The sequence below is a fragment of the Salarias fasciatus genome (genome assembly GCF_902148845.1).
Source record: "Salarias fasciatus chromosome 7 unlocalized genomic scaffold, fSalaFa1.1 super_scaffold_4, whole genome shotgun sequence".
Taxonomy (NCBI): Eukaryota; Metazoa; Chordata; class Actinopteri; order Blenniiformes; family Blenniidae; genus Salarias; species Salarias fasciatus.
The window spans coordinates 25150661-25174694 of NW_021941229.1; the positions used below are offsets into that span (position 1 = coordinate 25150661).

The window sequence follows — 24034 nt, forward strand, 5'->3', positions numbered from 1 at the left end:
TCTGTTAAAATACAACATATTCAAATTTACATGATGTTACCCTGAGAAAAAATTGTCATGTTTGAAAATGTTGAAACTTAAATAGCGGAAATTGGATTTTGAGTGTAAGACACACAAAAATAACCTTAAAATGGAAAAAAAGAGCTTAAACCACATTTATCAAAATGAAATGAGATTTAAAAAAGTGAATTTGAAGCAAAAGATTTTTGAGGTGAATAAAACATTTGAATATTATCAGTTCTGGAACAAAGTGTGGAGCAAAGTTAACATTTACAGATCTCAGGAATTACAAAGACTCGAGATTTCAATACATTTCATTAAACAAAGTGTCTGAAGGACATTAAAAAAAACTGAAAAAGGTTTCATCAGTTCAGGGAAAAAGTAAAGATTTATAAAGAAGCAGATCAGAAACTGAGACTCCTTTTTTCTCTGCTCAATCTTCATTTAAAATTAAAAAAGCCAAACATGCTTTTGTAGTTTTTTTCTCTCTTGAACTTGTTTTGAGGCTTTAAATGAAAAGAGAAACACGCCACACAGACAGAAAACAGACTGCAGTAATAATGGAAGAGTTTTTTATTCCTGTACAAACAGATTTGGTTTGAAAAGCGAGCTGAACGAGGCTGGACGAGGTGGACCGGGTCTCCTGCAGGCGGGAGCTCTCAGCTGGAGGCTGGCGGAGACGAAAATACAGACAGGCGGTCAGGATGGAACAGGAAGTGGAGAAGCAGGCAGGCTGCAGGTCTGAGCCTGTTTCTATCAAACACCTCAGAGGAGCTAAAAACACAGCGGTGGAACCGGGAGGTCTGAACACAAGTCAGAACCAGAATCTGAAACCTTTCCTCCTGATTCAGGTTTATTTTCTGTAACTCAAAGTAAAAGGAGCGACTGAAGGAAGTGAAGGTGTTGAAGAGGTGAAGCGTCCTGACCTGCTTCAGTCCACGTCCTTCTTCAGGTACCGCTTCATGACGGAGGCCACGTCTCCGCCCTCGCTGCCCTCCGCCTCCAGCCGCTCCCCCTGCGGCCGGTCCAGCCTCCGCCGCGGCCCGCCGCCCTGCGAGCTCCCAGCCGACCCCCCCGAGCTGGACGACTCGGTGTCGGAGCCCCGCCTGCTGCGCGTGGACGGCGGCAGCTCTCCGAAGTGCACGCTGAGCGCCCGGCGGCCGCCCCGCGCCGAGCCCGCCAGGCTGCTGGTGGACTGGGCCCTCCGGATGGCGGGCAGGATGTCGGACGCCGCGTCGTCGTTCAGACGGCGGTTCTGGAAGACCAGCGGCTCCGACCCCAGGGAGCCCTCGCCCCCGTCCTCCGCCACCAGGCTGCCCAGCATGCAGCGCCGCGGCGCCAGCGGGGAGCGCCGGAAGGACGTGGTCAGGGAGCGCGGCGGCTCGTCCGGATCCTCCTCCGGGATGGACAGGGACGGCGGGTTGTGGCGAGCGGCGGCGGAGGACGACAGGGAGGAGAGGCGCGGCAGCGACGGCAGCGAAGCCACCGAGTCGCTGGAGCTGAAGCGGGACAGTTTGACCCCGGAGGCGGAGTCGGCGACGGAGCGGGAGCTGGTGGCGCGTGGCAGCAGCGGCGAGGACGGCTTGAGGATGCTGGGGCCGGGCCGCGGCTCCTGGGCGTCCTCCGGGCTCAGAGACATGGCGGAGGCTCGACGCCGGAGGGCGGAGGCCGCCGTGGTCTGGTAGATCGGCAGAGACACGGTGCTGCCCGCCCCGTCTGCTGCCGTGTCGCCGCCGGCGCGGCGCTTCCGGAGTCCGTCCAGCAGCTCGGACAGGGCGGAGGAGGACGGAGCTCGGGACGGACCCCTGCCGCCTGCGCCCGCCTCCGACCCGTCGTCGTCCACACAGGACCTGTCCGGACAGGAAACACCGTCGGTTTGACCAGCGGGCGGCGCCGAACAGGAGGCTGACTCAGACTCACCGGAAGCTGTAGGTGCTCATGGTGTCGGTGACGGACTGGCGCCCCCCGTGGCCGCTGTAGGTAGAGCCGCCGCCACGAGACCCTCCTCTGGGGACCCCCAGCCAGGTCCGGATCCCCTCCCCCACGTCCTCCGTCCCGACCGAGCCGACGCTGGACACAGAGTCGCTGCAGGGGCGAGAACCAACAACTGAGCACCTCCTCCCCAACCTCCACCCCCCACCCCCACCCTCCACCTCCCCCCTCCTGCTGCTGATGATGCACTGACAGCATGCAGGCCTCATTACACACATTTCTACCAACCAGCCGACGTTTCCACTGCAAGCCAGAGAGAAGGGTTCAGTCAGGACCCGGTCATCTAAGTGGCCTCATTCACTGCGTTCTTTGGTGGCTCGCCTCTCAGTTTTAATTACACCTAGTCATCAGATGGCCGCCGGTTATCTGGGCCCTGAGGGCCTCTCTGGCCTGCTTCTGGTCTTCTCAGAGGTCAGAGGTCATATATGCATGATCACTGTCACATTTGCATGATCCCGCTGATCTTTAATCACTCCTAATATTCTGCATGTGGACTCAGCCACCTTGTTGTCCTGTGGGCTGTTACACTAATGGCCATCTGTAATAGGCCTCTACTGATGCTCTGGTGTAATTTGACACCTGGACCCTCAGCCTCACGCCCCAGATCACTACCAGCTATGTTCTCCAATAGCAGTCAGTAGGACGCCCTCTGTCATATCGTTATGCAGGAGCAGTATCCGCTCCTCTGGAGTGTCGATATTAATTGAAGACCGTCATATCTCTGTGTTCACTTCCTTCTCTCCACTCTTTCTTTGTTGTTGTTTGCTTGTCTGTTCACTTGTTTGTTTCCTTCACTTTCTGTTCACTTGTTTGTTTCCTTCACTTTCTGTCTCTATACCTGTCTCTCTGTCCCCCTGTCAGGTCCAACAATATCATGTATCAGTACTCAAAATAAACTGAATAAATAAAGAAAGCATGTAAACAAGAGGAGCTTTATACTTTAAGCTCCTCTTGGAAAAGCAAATCTGTCGAGCACATAACAGCAGCCAAACTCCATTCTGCTGCTTCCATGCTGGACAGGACAGGTTAAAAAGACAAAAAAAGAGAGAGAGACTGCTGCCACACATGTGCACCACGACCGTAGTGAATAGTTCTTCTGAAAAGTGTGTACCTCAGTACACAATAACAACAATGACAATGGCGGCCTCAGAGTGTCTTGACTCCCAGTCCAGACTCTCCTGGTCCTGGTCCCAGTCCAGACACATCAAATCTCCATGAAGAAAGAAGCTAAAACCTGCAGCAGGCTGTAAGATGTGAAGCATGAAACTGGATTTATGGATCACCAAAGAAATCCAGGTCTTAACTACGACCACAATGCTAAGCTAATGTTAGCGTCAGTCCAATTTTTTATTTTATTTATTTATTTTTTTTTTTAAGGAAACCACAATTGTATTTTCAGCATTGGAAATTTTCAAAACTAGAATGAATAAAAATGTTTTATTCAATGATTTCTCTCACTGCTGTGTTCTCAGGACCTGTTGAGTTGTTCAGCTGCTGGTGTGACTTACAGACCAGAGACAGTGAACGTACCCTCTGGAGCCAGCAGGTGTCGCTGTGCAGCAACAGAAAGCTGCTGCAGCACCGGAGAACAATCTAGATTACGACTTGATCTGACAAATTCACTGATGGTTTCAGAAGAGCAGCTGCTGGAGGAGGATAAACGCTGCAGTTAGGATGGGAGAATAAGGTTTTTTTTTCTCTTCATGAAGAGTTTTTTTTTAACTGATGTGACTTATTGTGTGGAAAATACTGTAATTAAAAAGCCTCTAATGTCTAACTGATCAGCTCTGAGAGGGTTAAATCATGGCGTCTTCAGTGTTTTTGTTGTTTCCTTCTCTCTTCACGATGCCTCAGCAGCAGCAGAGCGCATTAAACCAAACACTTCCCAAACATTTCATTAGCATTGTGAGAGAATTACGGCCTCCGAGCTTAAATAAAACATGCCGTACTCCTTGCCTGTCTCGTTTAGTCGAGCACTTCAAGCACCACTTCAGCAGCTTGTTATGTCTGCTCAGATATTCACATCGGGCAATTAGACCCAAGCCGGGGGAGCCAATGGCGTCGTGCACCGCGGTACGGATCGCATTTACTCATTAGAAGAACCACAGTCTCTCTTATGTTCAGCTCAATGTTTTGAAGGCAGCCGCCCACACACACACACACACACACACACACACACACACACACACACACACACACACACACACACACACACACACACTAGCGCGCTGGCTGGGGGTCTTACAGGTCCTTCTTTCGAGTCAGGGACTCCACAGCAGTTTGCACGCTGCAGTGAAGGGCAGAGCGGTGAAAGGTTGAGTTTGCACCAAGAGAGCAGATGGTGTCAGGTTACGGCGCCGGCGGCGGCGCTCACCTCTCCGAGTCGCTCTCGTCGCTGGACTCCACCTCCTCCAGGGCGGCCTGCAGGTCCACGATGCGGCGGATGGACGTCTCCAGGTCGGCCTGCAGCGTCTGCCGCACGGCGCTGAGCTCCTCCACCTGCATCTCCTGCAGGACGAGGTCAGGAGGTCACCACACGCGCACACACACACACACACACACACACACACACACACACACACACACACATATACATTCATGTTCATTTATCTCCTGCATTTGAAACAAGTTTTCATGTAAAACTGAAATGATTTTACCAGGAAATGATTGTTTCATCTTGATAAAACACACTAGTCCTCACAAAGTGACGGAAACGGCTTTAGGTCCCCATAATGTCATGAAAACAAGCAGGTACACACACACACATGTGTCGTGTTTTCCTAACATCTGGGGACGTTTCTATCGACTTTCTGTCCTGACGAAGACAAAAATAAAGTCCACTCATCACATGTCAAGGTGAAGACATGCAGATATATTTCTGTATTTCAGAATAAGACTGCTGAATTAATGTGATGTCCTCAAAGGGTGTAAATAAGACCTGGGGCGCCATGAGGCCCAAATACTGAGAAATACAAATGCTGAGAAAGATTACGAGGAAAAAGTGTCGCAGAGAAAAAGAAGTAGCTTGTAAAAATCATGTTTAAACAAATTTAAGATCAAGAGAAAATTCTGAAAGAGCAAAATCCAAAGTTCTCGACAGTAGTGCTCATTTTTAAATGAAACACTGACAGACATGAAGAACCTCGTGGCCATGAAATGTTTCCAAAAGATGTTGAGAGAAAAAAAACCCCACTACACACTTGATGTTTGCTCAGAGTCACATTCAGTCCCGCCGGTCTGGAGTCTCAGTCCCGTCCGGACCTGAACTCAGTCTGAACTGATTGAGGTGGACTCAGAGTGCATTCACTCTAAAACTCCACCTGACCTTGACCTTAAAACATGTTTGGCCCCGTTCACACAACAACGTTTTCAAGAGAGCTTGTGCCAGCTTGGAATACTTGGCTTACTTAAAATAAAATCAATGTTCTCCGCGAGTCTCCACACCGAGGAGGAATCACACGGTCACAGTCCAACACTGGCTCCTGAACTTCACCTCAAACAGAAAGCTTTGATCTGGTCTCCAGAAGGTCAGCGTGGAGGAAATGTCCCCACAATGGACAGTAAACACACACACATTGGTGTTTCACAGCTTCTGAAGACATTAAGCTGACTGCCATTGATTTTTTTTTTCATTTGTTTTTGTGACTGAACCAGAGCCTGGACCGTCCTCCGCTCACCTCAGAACACGCCGGGAGGACGGAAACGCCACAATACCAGTGTGTAAACAGATTTAGATCCTCACAATCACACACACACACACACACACACACACACACACACACACACACACACACACACACACACACACACACACACAGAGAAAAGGCTTCTAGGCTTTCAAAGTTATTGGCTCCGTTGGCTTTGAGGAGACGGGTGTGGGAGCAGCGGTTGTCATAGAGACATATAAGCGTGTATGAGGGAGAGTGTGTGTGTGTGTGTGTGTGTGTGTGTGTGTGTGTGTGTGTGTGCGTGTGTGTGCTCATAACCTTGAAGAGACAATGAGGATTAATCACAGTCAGAGAGAGAGAAGCAGGATGAGGGAGGGATGACGTTAAGGAGGAGATGGAGAGGAGGAGGAGGCGTGTGTGTGTGTGTGTGTGTGTGTGTGTGTGTGTGTGTGTGTGTGTGTGTGTGTGTGTGTGTGTGTGTGTGTGTGTGTGTTGCTTTGTGCTAATAACTGAATAATTATTGAAGCTCCGTCTCTTTTCCGCAGCTCGGCTCAGAGGTCACAGAAATGTGCGGCGAGAAGAAGAAGCAGAAGAAGACGGCGGCGGAGTCTGGAACTCTGAGGAAAAATCTCCAGGGAGTAAAAAAACTCAGAGTTTATTAACCCTGACGAGTCTTTCATTCCTCGCCCTGCACTCAGACAGCTGCTCCATCCACAGGAAGCCGAGTCAGAATCACCTGCAGCAGAGTTACTGTTTGATCCGACACGACGATATCAGCACTGATCACAGCTGATCAGGAGAATTCTAACTGAAAGGAAACTGATGAAACATATATTAAAATAGGAATTATGTTTTTTTTTTTTTTATGTTAGAATGTAACAACCTATTTTGAGAAAAAAAAGTCTATCTGCAATCAGCCGCAATGAAGAAAATTAGTTTTTGTTATATGAGAATATATTTAATTAAAATAATTAAACTTGATCAGAACTGACCTTGAAATGTTAGTAATTTAAAGAAAAAAAAATCTACACAAAATATTGTGAAGTCCAGGTAAAGTTGAAAAGTGACAAAGCAAATACGTTTTAGATGTTTTAGGACAGAATAAAATGAGAAAAGTCTGATCGAGAAAGACTGAGGAACGGCAATAAAAAGCCTGATTTTAAGTCCGTCCACATGGAATTGTAGTGATCTCAGTCAAAATGTAAAAATGTACAAAACTTACAAAAAGTTTTTGTCAAAGTTAAAAATTTTTTTTAAATTAAACAGTAAATTAAAGGAAGATTTTAAAAATAAAATTATGTCTCTTTCTCGTAGTAGTTTTGTTTTCCATTGTGAGTTTGCATGTTCTTTTCCCAGGTTGTCAGGTGTGTGTGTTTGTGTTGTGTGTGGTGTTCTCTGGTCCTGTAGGTCACCATGACGACAGTGAAGCCTGGACTCCGGCTTGACAACATGCCGTGATCCTGGGAGTGTGTGTGTGTGAATCCATGGCTGTGATCGCAGAACAGAGCAGCTGCTGCTGCGCTTAATGAGCAGAGAGGAGGAGTGAAGTGCGACGTGCCTGGAGGAAGAGCAGGCGGCATCGTCTCTCTGCTTTACGACAAGAAGGAAAAAAAAACAAAACAAAACCAAACCAAACCGGGCGCCGCCGTCTCGCAGCTCGGATACGTGTTACGTCTGCCGGGTCTATTTATAGCTGCTCAGGTAAAGAGGAGGGAATCTGTTTACCGTGGAAAAGTGACGGAATGTCTCTGTTTCTCCGTCCGTCCTGCTTTATTTAGAGGTGGAAACTGATCCAGATCAAACAGAACTCATGACATTTATCAAACCTCCTCCTCTGAGTCTGGTTCTGAGCTGTTCATGGTCCAAAAGATTTCTGGATTTATTTAGAAATCTTAGTTTTTTTCTCCTGATCCCAAAGTAAATACGGAACCAAAATGCAAAAATCAACCAACTATGTTTGGATTATGTGTGCACTACAGCTCTCATGTCAGCATTCCGTTGAATTGGGTGTAGCAGGGTGGTGGCGCCTCCACCGTGTCCTACCAGCTCCATGCGCCGGCGGCCGCTGTCCTGCTCCCTCAGGCTCAGCTCCTCCATCTCCAGCCGCATGTCCTGCAGACGCTGCTGGAAGTAGCGGGCGTTCTCCTTCTCCCGGGCCTCCGCCTGGGCGCTCTGCTCCAGCTCCTCCCCTAAACGCACCACGCTGTCCCTCAAACGCAGCACCAGCACCTGGAGCAGACGGCCAGCGGTGATTCGCCTCGACCGCCATCAGTCATCAAAGCAGGAAAAGAATAAAAAAAAGATGCGATCGTACCTCAAACCTCTTGACTTGGCCTCTCTGGAACTCCAGTTTATTCTCCAGGTCACACACTCGAGCCTCCTGTTTACTGACGATGCTGCGCCCCACGGTGGAGGACTCCAGGAACTGCACCCTGGACACGCTCTGCTGCAGCTGCAAAGAGGAGCGCGGTGAGGCCGTTTAGTGGAGCCAGTATATGAGCACATATTGTTTTTAGGGTAGCGGCGGAGGCTCAGAGTTCCACTAAAACAGGAGAGAGGGAGGGTAAACGAGCCAGAAATCCATTAGCAGCTCATCTCCCCTCACAGCCGGCTCATAAACCCCTGATTATCTGACGCAGGTTACCTCCTCTTGCAGCGAGTGTTTCTGCTTCTTGGCCTCCTCCAGCTCGGCCTGCAGCTCTCTGATCTGGGAAATGTCGCTGGAGGACTGGGGAGGACAGAAAGGTGACAGAGGTCCCGGTTTACATTCGGCGCCGTCAAGCCGTCAAATGAGGCGAGAAAGGAAGAGCGGGAGAAGAGGCGGCGGCGGCAGCGGCGGCACCTGTGCGATGAGCGCCTTGTGCTTCTTCATGAGCTCGTTCAGGTCCTCCTGGTCTTCCTCCAGCCTCTTCATCAGGTCCGCCTTCTCGTGCTGCAGCAGCGCCAACTGCTCGTCCACCTGCACCAACCGTCACAACCGGTTCAAGACGTCAGAGCGCCAACTCGAGCGCTCCAAGAGCAAGACGATGGAGAGAGAACATGTTCAGGAAGTGACCCAGTGGTTCAACCATCTTTATTCTAGATGAACTTTAAGGTAGGTAGGTAGGCTGGGGGGTAGGTAGATAGCTAAGTAAGTATGTAACTAGGAAGGTAGGTAAGTAAGTAAGAAGGTAAGTAAGAAGGTAATTAGGTAAGTAGGTGGGTAAGTCATTAAGGTAGGTAAGTAGGTTATTTAGGTAAGTAAGGAGGTAAGAAGGTAAGTAGGTAGGTAGATAAGTAAGTAGCTATGTAGGGAAGTAAGAAGGTAGGTAAGTCAGTATGGTGGTAGGTGAGTAAGTAGATAGGTAGGTAAGTCAGGTAGGTAAGAAGGTAGGTAGTTAGGTAAGTAGGTAGGCAAGAAGGTACATAAATAGGTAGGTAAGTGAGAAGGTGGGTAGGTAGGTAGGTAGATAGGTAAGTCAGTAAGTAAATACGTAAGAAGGTAGGTAAGTAGGTTGGCAGATAAGTTGGTAGGCCGGTAGATAAGTAACAAAGTAGGTAGGTAAGTAAGTAAGTAGGTGGATTGGTAGGTGAGTAAGTAGATAGGTACATAGACAGGTAGGTAGGTAGACAAGCAGGTAGGTAGATAAGTAGGTAGGCAAGTCAGTAGAGTGTGTATGTAAATAGGTAGGTAGGTAAGAAGGTAGGTAGGGAGGTAGGTAAATAGATAAGCAGGTTGTTAGAAAAGTGGCTAGGTAAGTAGGCAGATAGGTATGAAAGTAGGGAAAAGTACGTAGGTGGGCTAGTGAGTTGGTAGGTTAGTAAGTAAGTAGATAGGTAGGCAGGTTGGTTGGTTGGTAGGCAGTGGAGAAATGGGGCAGGGCGGCTGGGTGGTTCTGTACAAAAGTTGATCTGTAATTAGATTAGCAGGTCAGTAGGTAGATAAACAGGTGGTTGTATGGTTTGAAGTCAATCAGTAATTAGGTAGGTTGGTGGGGGGTTGAGCATGGGGCGGGGCGGCTGGGTGGGTCGGTTGGTCAGTCGGTAGGATAGTCGGTCAGTAATTAGGTAGGTCGGTACATGGATGGTTGAGCAGCTTAATGTGGATGAAATAAGTAGTTGAGGAGGTAGTTCCTCTCCTCACTGTACTGCAGGGACAGAACAAAACCAAACAATAAGATAAAGTTTAAACTTCCATGAGACTAGAACATGTTGGTCTGACAGCCTTGATTCTCCTGCTAGAGATCTGAACTCATCTCCTGCGGATCATTTTCTCTCTGCTCTGCCTCCAGGTCTCGGCATCCTCCATGAACGAAGGCTCACCACACTCTTCTGCTTGCAGACGTTTTCCAGTTCGATCTGAGTGTTCTCCAGCTCCTGCGACAGCGTGCTCTGGATGCTCTCGGCCTCCAGTCGAGTCGCCTCGCTCTCCTCCAGCTGACGGGAGATCACAGACCCGACACGTCGGACCCAGCGGGGGCGGGGAGGTCACGGCGGGGAGCAGGCGGAGGTCGCCACCCTACCTGGAAGTGCAGCCTCTCGATCTGCTCCTTGCTGCCGTTGGGCGCCGTTTGCCCCGAGCTGTCCAGGGTGGCGAGGAGCAGCTGGGCGTCGGCCAGCAGGGCGTGAGTCCTTTTCAGATCCCTCCTCAGCTTCTTCTCCACGTCGAAGTCTCTGTGACCCACCTGGAGGAGGCCATGCCGCACACTGTTAATGTTTTGTCAAACACTGGTGAAACACAGCAGAGTGAGGATGGCGCCGACTGTTTAAGAAGAAAAGCCGGGACAATTCTCGGACACAAGGACACTTAAAATGTCATTTTTAGCAAATACAGTTCCACTAATCTAGTGTTTCATCATTTCCACACCAAGAACTACTAATTGTCTGGTTTTCTTTTTATTCTTTCTTGTATCACGGTTCCATTTGGCTCATGGGCTGCAGGTTGTCCAGGTCTGCCCTACGTATTACTAGTAAAGTGGGAAAATGACAAGAGTGGCAAAGCGAGGCCAAGTTTACCGATTATCAAAACAGACTGATAGAAGAGATAAGTTCTGCAACAACTTCAAACTATTTCCAAGGTCAGCTTCTTAACTCAACTTGTAACATTTAAACCAGATCGGTCAGTTCGTGTCATTCTCAGAAAAAAAGAAAAAACAGGAAATGATTCACTGGGATGTGATTTTTTTATAGAGCAAACACAGAGACATTCAAAAAAAGTATTCAAACTCTAAAGGCTGGTCACTAAAAAAATGTAAATGACTTTTTAACATTTGTGTTTCGTGTGCAAAATTGGCAACAGTCTTATTGATACTGTAGTTCATCAGAAGTCTTGAAAAGTGCAAAACATTTCAAATTATTCTAGAAATCCATCAGTTTTAGCTTCTCTCTCTCTTTTTTTGTGTGATTTACATGATCTTTCCTCTCCAGTGTCCATTATTTTGCAGTAGTGCTGCCATCTTTTAATGTATCCACATATAAATTGAAAAGCAAGTATCCTAACGGCCCTCCATCCGTTTCACTCTGTAATTTGAGGGCAGGTTTTCTTTTTTTTTTAATTATTCCTCAGGCTGAAGCCCTTTTAAAGCCTTGGACTGGAGCTTATTGCCAGCTTGGCCGCACACCAGGTCCTTGGCCACCGATCAGGAGCCCAATTACACCCCGGGAGTGACAGAGACGGAGTGTTAAATTAGCCGCCGCCCCCGCGCTTTATGTGCTTTTTCTAATGCGGCGGCAGAATATCCATCATCTCCAGAACATTAATCCTCAATGACGGCGAACTGCGACAACGCTCGGGCAATTAGCGGCCCACGGGCCAACTGTGGCGCCGCGGACTCCAACCGGCGTCACACGGCCGAAGACAGTCAGAAAACACAGAACGGTCCAGAGAGCAGGAAGTGGAGACCACCAGTCAGAACTTTACTGCCAATCACAAGAAAATAACAACGAGAAAACAGTTTGGCCTCAAAGTGGAACTGTGGAACTATAAAAAGCTTTCCAGAAAGTTCCTGATGAGGATAAAAGAAACCCGTCGAAACAGGTCAGAGGTCGTTTCAATAAAGAAGGAAGAAAAATACTACTACTACTTTATTTAACTCAAGTAAACAAACTCCACTTCCTGTGTCTTTCCTCTCAATTAACTCTGACGCTACAGCTTTAATACGCTCCGTATTTTTATGTTTCCATCCATCCTCTCTTTTCATTATATCCATTTCTTATGAGGCTCCACTAAATAAATTGTTTCAGCTCGAGTCCAACACTCGCTTTGGGCGGCCATCTTGGAATCTGTGTGTTAAAGCAGAACGAAGGTTTACATGATAGAGCAATTATTTAATTCAGCTTTAAAATCTGATTCAGATTTATGCTAAATGGGCCATTTTCACAGCTCCACTACTTCCTGAAATTAACTGTGCACATTCATTTCCTGTCTTGCATTATTGGCCAAAATGATTAATCCAGGTGTGTCTTGTTGCAGCAGTCTAAACAAGACACACCTGGATTAATCAGTTTGGCCAATAATGCAAGACAGGAAATGAATGTGCACAGCTATTTTCAGGAAGTAGTGAAGCTGTGAAAATACCCCATTGGGAGTAATCACTTTCATTTGGAATCAGGTGATTACAAGGTTGTTTTTAAACTTTTTAAAGGAGATTTAACTTTGATTCTGAATTAAAACACTGTAAAATAATGTAGTCCCTGTCACACTGAGACGCTGTCGGTTTTAATTTGAAGTCAGGGGTCGACATTCTGGGATTACGTGAAAAGAGAAGCCGAAGATAAAACAGACTAAAATGTGGAGCAGTAAAGGTACATATTAATGACTTGATGAGGTTCAGGCTGGAAACTTAGTTTGAATCTTTACGTTCTGGTTGATAAAAGAGAAAATATCAAGAGTCTTAAACGTTACAATGATACAGTTTTGCAAAGGGAGCTTTAAATAAGTACTTCTTAGCATCTACTAGTATTTCATGTTAGCATTTACTGCTACAGTCTGTCATTTTCCAACAAAACACATGACATGTAAACGTACAAGATCGCCCCAAATTCCAAACACTGTCAGAATTTTATTGCAGCTCATCTTTGGTCACAACACGGCAACGTGGTCTGTCCTTGACCCGGCCTCTAAGTTCAGCCTGAAGCTAATTTGAGCTAAAAGTAAAACTAGCATCAGCGAGCATCCTTCTCCAAAGAGTCTGAAGGCGAATCACCAAGTTCATAAATGGATAAAACCTCCTAAAGAGAAACAGCTGTCAAAGCAACACATCTGGAACATCGGAAACAGCAGGGGAGACTTTGTGTTTCTGTAGCCGTGATGCTAGCTTCCAAGCTCATGTGCATTATTTCACCTGGAAGTTTGGAAGCAAAACACGAGACGGTTCACGAGCTCCGTTCTCCTCATCACAACTGTCGAAAAGCTGTGGTTAATCCAGCTTGTGGGACGTGGTCAAAGGACCTCAAAAAAGTGAGGAATTCATCTATATGTAGCACAGGTTAGCATGTAGCTGCTCGCTGTGGTTTACCTGGTCACACAGAGTGGCGATGAGTCCCTCCAGGTCATGCTTCTCATGGATCACCATCTGTTTCTCCTCGTACTCCTGCTCCAACTGCATCTCCAGCTGCCTCAGCTGCACAGACACAAGGACAGACCAGGAGACGGTCAGCCTCCTCCTCCTCATCATCATCATCCTCCTCCTCAGTGGAAATAAACTGAAGATGGACAAATCTTTGACGTGAAACGTTCAGCCTGGAGGAAGAAGCTTGAAGAAGTTCAGGACGCCTCTCAACCAATCAAACCCCACGTTTTTCACCAGCCAGTGGACAAAGATCAGGACTTGATCAGTGTGAGGATCTGCATTGATTAGTGATCAGGAAAAATGATCACAACGGCTTTATTATGGCTTTTTGAAACGGTTTTTTACCTTATAAACAACTAAAATGGTGAAAAGTGGCTGAATCAGCAAAAAATCACGAGAAAAGATTAAAGGAAAACAGGCAAGACAGCAAAAAATTGCTAAACAGACAAAAACAAATTGCTAAAAATGTTTGAAATAGCTAAAACTACAAGATAAAGTCAAAAATCTAAATAGGTAAAGTACTGATCTCAGTACTAAAAATAGCTAATAGCTGAAACCACTACAAAATGTTAAAAGGAAAAAAAACTGTAAAATAAATAAAATGGCTAAAATTGCCAAAAAAAAAAAAAAAGAAGAATGAGAAAATGTTAAAACAGGTTAAATAAAATGTAAAAAAAACAACAATACAACTGCTAATAACCACGATGAAAAGTTAAAAACAGTTAAATGAGCTTTGACAGCTCGTCTGACTGGCTGTACTGGACCCTGGTTTGGGCCCGCAGGCCCCACGTTTGACACCACTGACGTAACTAGACTGAGGAGACGTGATATAACACCGACTCGGCTGCATGAGAGCGCAGGAAAACAACAAAATGAGCGGAGTGGCTCATCAGTGAGGAGAGCTGGTGTTCTTCTGCTCAGACTTGTGGGTTTGAGTGACTGTAATAAATGTGAAGACACGCACCCGTCTCTGGGAGGACTTGTGGACGTCCTCCAGCTCCTCGTCTTTGTCCTCCAGCTCCTTCTGGTGGATCTGCTTCATCCTCTCCAGCTCCATCTCAAACCTCATGTGAACCTGTGGGAGGGGGCAGGTCTCAGTGAACAACGGCGGAAACGACTCCGAGCTGCAAGATCCACTCAGCATTAGGAAAAGTAGCGCGATTTTAACTGCAACACTGTAAATCCAGTCCGGTACAGTCCAGATAAAAGCCTCAAACCGCTACAAAGAGGGACTCAATATAAACCCACCAAAACAAGTCGAAAATTACTACAAACTAGTCCTGACTGTAGCATCAAAATTAGCATCAAATGGTCTTAAAACCATTTAAAACTAGGGAAAAAAAAACACCCTGATACCAGACCAGACTAACCATGAAGTCCTGACTGTAGCCTAAAATTAACATTAAAACCAAATCAAAACAAGAGAAAAACTAGTAATCCTAAACTAGCGCGATCCGAGCCTGAATCCTGCTGGAAGAACATGGTGGAAACTGGCGAGATGCCAGATGAAAACAGCATAAATCTGGCCTGAGCTCAGCCCCGGAGCGGAGCAGCGTTCCTCTGCGGCGCCCGGACCTGCTCCTGCTGCTGGATCCTGGCCTTCAGCCGGCCGATCTCCTCCAGCCGCTCGCCGGACTGGCTCTCCACCAGCCGCAGCTGCTTCTTCAGGTCGGGCAGCGAGTCCGTGGCCAGGTCCACCGGCAGGCTGAGGTCCCGGATCTGAGCGCACAGCTCGTCCTTCTGCTTCTGCAGGCGGCCCACCTCCGACTGGCTCTCCTGCAAAAACACGCCCAGGACGGGTCACGGTTCAAATCCCAGGGCTGACGCTACACCGTCAGAGCCGGGTTAAGAAAATTAACCTGAAGACGATTTGGAAGGTTTATGATCACATAAAACTGATGGATGGATGGATGGATGGATGGATGACTGGAAGATGGCTGGAAGATGAATGGATGAATGAATGATTGGATGAATAGATGAATAGAAGGATGGATGGAAGATGGCTGGATGGATGGATGGATGGATTGGTGGATGGATAAGTAGAAGGTGGATGGAAGGATGGATGGATGGACGATAGAAGATGGGTGAATAGACGGATAGATGGAGAGATGGAAGATGGATGGATGACTGGAAGATGGCTGAAAGATGGATGGATGGGTGGAAGATGGTTGGATGGATGACTGAATGGATGCATGGATGGGCGGATGGAAGATGGATGAATGAATGGATGGATGGAAGATAGCTGGATGGGTGATGGATGGGTGGATGAATGAATGAATCAATGGATGGATCGATGGAAGATGGATGGATGAATGAATGATTGGATGGATGGATGGATGGAAGATGGAAGGATGCATGGATGGATGGATGGATGGATGGATGGATGGAAGGATGGATGGATGAAGGATGGATGTATGGGTGGATGAATAGTTGGTTGGATGGATGGATGGATGCATGGATGGATGGATGGATGGATGGATGATTGGATGGATGGGTGGATGGATGATGGATGTATGGATGATGTATGGATGGATGGAAGGATGGATGTATGGGTGGATGAATAGTTGGTTGGATGGATGGATGGATGCATGGATGGATGGATGGATGGATGGATGGATGGATGGATGATGTGATGGATGGATGGTTGGATGGATGGATGGATGGATGGATGGATGGATGGATGGATGGACGGAGGACCGTCTGAACCAGCTGACTGCTCTCCAGGTTTGGACCCTGCGGATGCGGGGCTCCTCCTCCTCCTCAGGTAAACAGGAATTCAGGGAAATAGTAAATGTTGAAACGGAAGCCTCGGCTAATGCTAATGCTAAAGCTAAAGCTCTGCAGGGAGAGGCGGAGTCAGAGCTCCTTCGTGACTTTATCTCTCAGTGGCGTCCCGTCGGATCCAGACCTGCAGGCTGTTCCTCAGGGTGTAGAGTTCAAATCCCAGAGCCGTGCTCTCCAGCTGGGCCTTGTCCTTCTGCTCCCGCTCGCTATCGGCCTCCTCCAGAGCCTGAGTCAGCTCGCCGTCAAACCTGAGCACAGACCGGGGGGGCGGGGGGGGCGGGGTTAGGCTAACCAGTGCTCATCGAGGCAGCAGAACACCTCAGAAAAGAAAACATTCCGTTCAAATAGTTACTATGGCAACACAAGTAAACGTGTGCAGATCATATACATGCTGGAGGTGATAAACAGGAAGCGGAAACAGGAATTGTAGCAGGACATATGAAAAAAGAAGTGGAAACAGGAAGTGTGAAAGAAGAAGTGGAATGGGAAGTGGGACCAGGAAATGCAACAGGAAGTAGTAACAGGAAGAGTGAAAAAAATGAGTTGAAACAGGAAGTGCAAAACAAGAAATGCAACTGGAAGTAGGAAACAGGAAGTGGTGAACAAGAAATGGAAACAGGAAGTGGTAACAGAAAATGCGAAAAAGAAGTGGAAAAGAGGAAGTGGGGAAATAGGAAATGGGAAAAAGAAGTGATGACAAGAAGAAATAAAATGTTTTACAATGTTTTTTTTCTGTAAACAGGAATTGGTGACAGGAAGTAGTCCCCACCATTACCAATAAATGGTAATGGGAGGGGTTAAACAGGAAGTTGTAATGGGAAATGTTAAGCAGGAAGCAGTAATTCCAGGTGGTAAACAGAAAGTGGTAACAGGATATTTAAACAGGCGGTGCAATAAAAGGAAGCACTAACAGGAAGTGCTAAGAGACAGCTGGAACATGAAGAGGGAACAGGAAGTGATAACAGGGATGGTTAATGGGACGTGGTGACAGGAAGTTGAATCATGAGATGGAAAAATGTGTTGTCAGGGGAGGCAGGAAGTAGGAACAGGAAGTGGTTAACCAGAAGTGGAAACAAAATGTTAACACAAAGTGTTGGAACAGGAAGTGGGACAGGAAGTTATAGAGAGGAAGCAGGAAGATGGAACAGGATAGAATACAGTGGTAAACAAGAAGTGGTAAAACAGAAGGAGCAATAAGAAGTGGCAAACAGGAAGCAGAAACAGGAAGTGAGAAAAGCGAACCTCCTCTGTTTGCGCTCCAGCTCGTGCATGCGGCTCTGCAGGCTGTCGGTGAGGACCCGGGCGTCCTGCAGGTCAGAGGTCACACGGCGGCAGTGGCGTTTCAGCTCGGTGGCGCTCCTCCGGGACTGCTCCAGCTGGGCCTGCAGCGAGGCCACCTACACACACACACACACACACGGCTCTGTCGGTGTCAGACATGCGATCTCCCTGCGGAGCCTCGGTGGCGCCCGGCCTCACCTTGGCGTCGAGCTGCTGTCGCATCTGCCGCTCCGCCTCCACCTTCTCCTCCGTCTGCTTCAGCCGCCGGCGCAGGAACTCCACCTCGGTCTGGCAGCACTCCAGCTGCATGGCCAGCTCGCTCTCTGCGGGCCGGCGACTCCGTCAGCGGCCGTCCTCTGGGTCACTTTGTCATTTCTACCAACTTCACGACACTAACTTTTCTTTTCCCTCCTATTTTCTGCTCAAAGCTGCTTCTGCATCCGTGTTTAGCGACTCACCCTGTCAAAAGACTTTTAAACAGTTCTGCATGATATCAGGTGAACTTGACGTTGTCGATAACCAGATCAGTTATAACGACGCTGGTTCTGTCTCATGTACGTCTGACTGTGGTTGTTTCTCCATGACTCCTGTGTCAATCAGTTATTCACTGCATTTTTTTTTTGTGAATTATCTGAATCAGTTGTGTTGATTTTCATATTTAAAATTCTTTCATTTGGAATTATCAGAGCGTGATCTATGTGATATAACTGAGCATGTTGGAATGACAATAAATGTGTGCAGCCATCATTTAAACTGGACAGTTTTAACACACGTCTTAAAAGGGTGAGGGAAAGGCTCAACCTTCAAAAAGTTTTCTTTTTAATCCAAGTTAGTAATTTTAGCTGTTGTCAAATATAAACATATATATATATATATATATATATATATATATATATATATACATTTTTTTTTCTTTTGTCATTTTTCAACAGTTTCACTCATTTTCTCTTTTAAAGATAAAGCTAAAGATCATCAATGTGGACACACAAAAAAGAAAACCTAAAGTGTTTTGCTTTTTTTCTCTCTTGGTGACACTTTTTTAACAGCTGGAGTTTATCCATCCAGAAAATGCCAGAGTTCAACAAGCGAAAAGACTGTTTCAGTAATCCAGAGGAGAGGGGATGAAGGAGGACGATCATCTCAACCTCAGCTTTCAAAGATTCTGATGAAAAGATTCCAACAGATCTGAACCGACAACACAGATCTGATCCGTGTCACTGTGTTGTCATGACAACTAAAGTTTGTGTGTGACGGTGTTGTGAGTCCTCCTCCTCCTGTGTCTACCTGTGGCTGCTCCTCTCTGACTCCCGGTCGCCTCCTCGGCTCTCTGCTTCTCCTCCTCCAGTTGCTTCTCCACCGTCTCCATGGCGACCTTCAGCTGGTCCAGGCGAGCCTGCGGAGGAGTGAGGAGGAGGTTTGAGTGTCAGGGAGGGGAGGGGCGAGTGACGGGGTGAGTCACAGGGTGATGGAGTGAGTCACTGAAGTGAAGGAGTGGCGGAGTGACAGGATGATGGAGTGACAGAGTGAGTCACGGAGTGAAGGAGTGACTCGGCGAGTCGCCGTCGGGGCGGCGGCGCCGTACCTGCAGGTCTTTGTTGTCTCGGCTGAGCCGGAGCCTCTCGGCCCGCTCCACGTCCAGAGCCTGGCCCACCGCGTCGCCACGGAAACGCTCATCACTCAGCTCCGAGGTCACTGCCGTGAGCTGCTCAACAGCAACGGATCAGCGTGAGAGTGTGTGTGTGCGTGTGTGTGTGGGTGTCTGTGTGTGTGTGTGTGTGTGTGTGGGTGTCTGTGTCCTCACCTTGGTCTCCAGACTGTCAGTGGTCTGTCTGAGCTCATTTCTTTCTTTCTCCGACTTCTCCAGACGTCGTCTCAGAGCTGAAATCTCATCCTGACACACACACACACACACACACACACACACACACAAACACACACACACACACACTGAGTCACCAAGTTCTAACTAGCAAAGAAGTTTTCCCTCTAACGCTAAAGTGCTAATGGTCGGCTGAAACTGCGAACACATTATCATTATTATCTGCTGAGGCTAATCTTGGTTTAAAACTGTTCACAGTGAGTTTTAAAGTGGATCAAAGCCACATCCGTCTATTAGTGACGCCGATACAGGCGCTAGACTGAATCTACAAACGCCACATTCACATTAGCTTAAGCCTGAATTTACTATTCATGATGCTAATGCTAACGCTGAACTAAACCTGTATCCACATTTCATCAGGAACCATAACAGACTAAGGTCAACAGATCTCGTGTAAATTCAGGCTGGATCTCCAAAGGCCCTGGAGCTGGTGGGCTGGTTAAACTTCCTTGTTCTGAGCGGAGTCTGGAGTGTTGCTGAACCTCTTTCGCTCGGAGCCGCTCGTTGTCCATGTTGACGTCGAGCATCGGCCGGATCCTGCAGAACAGCTTCCACCAGCTCCAGCCGGACACCATCCTCAGAGCGCGCAGGTTCCTCTGCAGACACCGGACGGCCATCTGCTGCACCTGCACGCACGCACGCAGCACGCGCACGCACACAGCAACTTTAACTGTTTGTAGCACTTTTATAGCTATTTTAGTCGTTTTTGTGAAGTTGAACAATTTTTTTGTTTGGCAGTTTTACCTATTTGAAAACATTTTAGTACGTTAATCAGTTTTTAGCAAATTTAATTGTTTTGAGGATCATTTAGCTGTTTTTAGCATTTTTAGCCTTTTTGTTTAGTTGTTTTTTTACTTCTTTAAACATTTTTAGCAGTTTTTAACTATTTTACCAGTTTTGTTAATTGTTTTTATGTTTTTGCATTTGTAGCTGTTTTTAGCATGATTAGCCATTTATAGCATGTTTGTTTTCTATTTAACTATTTTCGGTTATCTCTATAGCATTTAGCTAGTTTAACTGTTTTGGTATGTTTAGCCTTTTTGTGTTTCGCTTTTAACCCTAATTATTAAGTTTTGCTTTTTTATTGCCAGTTTGACAGTTTTTACTAAGTTTAATTGTTTTTAGCATGTGTAGCTGTTTTCAGTATGTTTAGCCATTTTTAGCATGAGAAAACATTTTCTGTGTAGCTGCTTTTAGACATTTCAAAAGTTTTTTAGAATACTTACCAGGTTTAGGCTTTTACAATTTTATATTAAGCAGTTGTTGCAGTTTTTAACAAGTTTCAATTCTATTTATCTGTTTTGACCTATTTAACTGTTTTTAGCAAGTTTAGCTACTTTTATCCATATTGTATATTCAATATCTTTGCTGTTATTTTTGGTCTGTTTCTAGCAATGTTAACATTCTTAGCTATTTTGTTCCGATAACATTTTGTGGTGGTCTCAATTCTATTTGACTGTTTTTTATAATCTATCCCTATTTTAACATTTTTTTTTTAATTTTTTTTTTTTTTTGTCATTTCATTGGATTGAGCAGCTTGATCACTTTAACTTGTTTTCGTAGTTTTAACAATTTTAACCATTTTTAGTGAACTTAGTTTTTGTTTCATTCACCATAAACTTATCCTTAAAAATGTAATTAGGGACCGAGCCCGAGGGCGAGGTGGCCTCAACTGAGGCCACCTTGCCCGTAGGGCAAGGACTCTATTGTTCTTCGTCCGTTTGTTTCCCCTATTATTAGGGTCCGAGCCCGAGGGCGAGGTGGCCTCAACTGAGGCCACCTTGCCCGGAGGGCAAGGACTCTATTGTTCTTCGTTCGTTTCTTATTATTATTATTATTATTATTATTATTATTATACATCCCGCATGTTCGACGGCAAATTTGACCCCCTAAACATGCACGAAAACTCACCAAATTTGGCAGGCACATCCAGACTCGCGAAAAATTTTATAAAATAAAAAAATTAACCCCATCTGCTCTCTAGCGCCACCTACAAACTAGCACCTTCAACTAGCACAACCGAGACACAGTAAATACTGCACCCCTGTCAAGTAGGAATGTCGTAGAGAGATAAAACCAATTGCTGACATGTTCAACTCATTAAGATCTAAAAATCAACCATTGACACCCTTGACCTAAATCCAACAGGAAGTCCGCCAATTACCTTTCAAAGTAAAAGCTTCACGCAGCTTTTTTACAACACCATTTATTGTAGAGATGTCAGAGTAGCGCGCTCTGATAGAGGAGAAGTGTCTCTACAAGAGGTGTAAACAACTTTTTCAAAAGTCACACGGTTTACATTTTATTAGCCTTTCAAAATAAAACTCACATTTTTGAAAAAAGGGTCGCTACGGCCAATAGGAATGTTGTAGAGAGATCAAACCAATTATTCCCACATTCGTCTCGTCGAGGTCTACAAATCTCTCATTGACAAAAAAGACCTAAATCCAACAGGAAGTCCGCTATTTCCCTTTCAAAGTAAAAAATCACTCCTCATTTAAAAATTATCTGCTCCGAGACCGTTTGTCGTAGAGACGTCAGAGTGGCGTGAAACAATAGAGGACAAGTTTCTCTTCCGATATTGTTAAAAACTTTTTCAAAAGTCTCATGGTGTGGATGCTGTTAACCCTTAAAGCTAAAAGTCTTAAAATCCACTTGAAAGACTACAATGGTCGCCACGGCCCAAAGAAAAGCCCGAGAGAGATAAAACCAATGGTCATGCGTTAGTCTCACAGAGATCTAAAAATGACCAATTGACACCGAAAACCAAAATCCAACAGGAAGTCCGTTATTTCCCTTTCAAAATAAAAGTCACATTTTTTAATAAAGCGGTCGCTACTGCCCATAGGAATGTCGTAGAGAGATCAAACCAATTGCTCATATGTTTGTCTTATGAAGATCTAAAAATCATCCATTGACATGCATTACCTAAATCCTACAGGAAGTACGCTATTTCCCTTTCAAAGTAAAAATCACTCCTCATTTAAAAATTATCTTGTCCAAGACCGTTTGTCGTAGAGACGTCAAAGTAATGCGGCCTGATAGAGGAGAAGCTTCTCTACAAACGATGTTTCAAACTTTGTCAAAAGTCACACGGTGTGGATTTTATCAGCCCTTCAAAATAAAAGTCACATTTTTGGAAAAAATGGCCACTACAGTCCGTAGGAATGTCGTAGAGAGATAAAACCAATTGCTCATGTGTTCATCTCATCGAGATCTAAAAATCACCCATTGACACCAATAACCTAAATCACACAGGAAGCCCACTACTGACCATATATGGGCATGCAGTGCAGTCGACAGCAGCTGTCATTAAAGTGTACATATGATGCTATTTTTCAGTCATGTCATATATATCTCTGAAGGCCTAAAACATAGTATTCAAGCTTGTTTACAACAAATTCATCCTTCTTTCAGAGTTTCAGCGGTGTAAAGAGTCACTATCGGAGTCCTTCAGAAGTTATTCAGATCCAACCGATTCAGCGGGGGCCACGGCAATGGAGCTTCCCGCACTGCAGCTCCATTGCCGTGGCCCCCGCTGAATCGGTTGGATCTAAATAACTTCTGAAGGACTCCAAGCTGCACGATGTCTGTGTGAGTGAGTATATGAGCAGGCACACACCTATAAATAAGGTCCAGGTGTCAAAAAAACCGGAGTTGCATGTACTACCTTTCCAAAATAAAAGCAAAGAATTCCTGCAAAAGAAAGGCCCGTTCACAACAGAAAATGAAGTACAGTCATGAAAATGGATGTTTATGGAGTACGATGTGTTAGCCGGTGATTATGACAGCGTGTACTACCTTTCCAAAATAAAAGCCCAAAATTCCTTCAAATTAAAAGCAAATTTACAACAGAAAATGAGGTCAAGTCATGAAAATAAATGTTTATGTACTGACAAGGTTCCCGATTACCTAAATTTCAGTGCTAACAGCTAAATGTTAGTGGATGAGAGATGCTAACACCTTCATGTTTGTGTATGACAGATGCTAATATCTACATGTTAATGGATGGGAGATGCTAACAACTCCATGTTCGTAGATAAGAGATGATAACAGCTGCATGTTAGTGGGTGGGACATGCTAAAAACTCCATGTCAGTGGATAGGAGATGCTAAGAGCTACATGTTAGTGGGTGGGACATGATAAAAACTCCATGTCAGTGGATAGGAGATGCTAACAGCTACATGTTAGCGGATGGGAGATGCTAACAGCTACATGATAGTGGATGGGAGATGCTAACAGCTACATGTTAGTGGATGGGAGATGCTAACAGCTACATGTTAGCGGATGGGAGATGCTAACAGCTACATGTGAGTGGATGGGAGATGCTAACAGTTACATGCCAGCAGATGAGAGATGCTAACAACTCTATGTCAGCGGATAGGAGATGCTAACAACTCCATGTTAGTGGGTGAGAGGGTGCTGGAAGTCTATGGAGGAGCAAGGTTCCCAGTGACATGGACTTCAGTCATCAATGTACAAGGACGGCCTCAGTGGGGCCACCTTGCCAGAGGGCTCGGACCCGTCCAATGCTGCTTGCAGCTTTAATTAGGGACCGAGCCCGAGGGCGAGGTGGCCTCAACTGAGGCCACCTTGCCTGAGGGCAAGGCCTCTATTGTTCTTCGTCTGTTTCTTATTATTATTATTATTATTATTATCGTGCCGCCGCTTTGAACTCTAATTTGACCCCCTAAACATGCATGAAAACTCATCAAAGTTGGCAGGCACATGCAGACTGGTGAAAAATTTCATAAAATGGAAAAATTAACCCCATATCTCCATCCGCTCTCTAGCGCCACCTAGAAACGTGAAAAAAGCCCACCGTAACTCGCAGGAATGTCGCAGAGAGATCAAACCAACTCTCATGCGTTCGTCTCCTT

At 46.1% G+C, this 24034-nt stretch overlaps 1 protein-coding gene across 1 annotated transcript in view; it reads right to left on the reverse strand.

Moving 5' to 3' along the window:
- Positions 1–563: 563 nt before the first annotated feature.
- myo18b (myosin XVIIIB) overlaps positions 564–24034 on the reverse strand; it is a 46953-nt gene continuing 23482 nt past the window's right edge. The window contains exons 22-42 of the mRNA XM_030084424.1: positions 19637–19780; positions 19077–19166; positions 18858–18977; positions 18560–18668; positions 17474–17598; positions 17237–17391; positions 16119–16242; positions 14786–14986; positions 14175–14285; positions 13157–13261; positions 10163–10324; positions 9963–10076; positions 8503–8619; positions 8305–8388; positions 7975–8112; positions 7704–7889; positions 4367–4500; positions 4238–4279; positions 1921–2085; positions 927–1850; positions 564–670 (exon numbers count right to left, since the gene is read on the reverse strand). Of these exons, the coding sequence (XP_029940284.1) occupies positions 932–1850; positions 1921–2085; positions 4238–4279; positions 4367–4500; positions 7704–7889; positions 7975–8112; positions 8305–8388; positions 8503–8619; positions 9963–10076; positions 10163–10324; positions 13157–13261; positions 14175–14285; positions 14786–14986; positions 16119–16242; positions 17237–17391; positions 17474–17598; positions 18560–18668; positions 18858–18977; positions 19077–19166; positions 19637–19780 (3345 nt within the window). The 3' untranslated portion in view covers positions 564–670; positions 927–931. The remainder of the gene's footprint in view (positions 671–926; positions 1851–1920; positions 2086–4237; positions 4280–4366; positions 4501–7703; positions 7890–7974; positions 8113–8304; positions 8389–8502; positions 8620–9962; positions 10077–10162; positions 10325–13156; positions 13262–14174; positions 14286–14785; positions 14987–16118; positions 16243–17236; positions 17392–17473; positions 17599–18559; positions 18669–18857; positions 18978–19076; positions 19167–19636; positions 19781–24034) is intronic.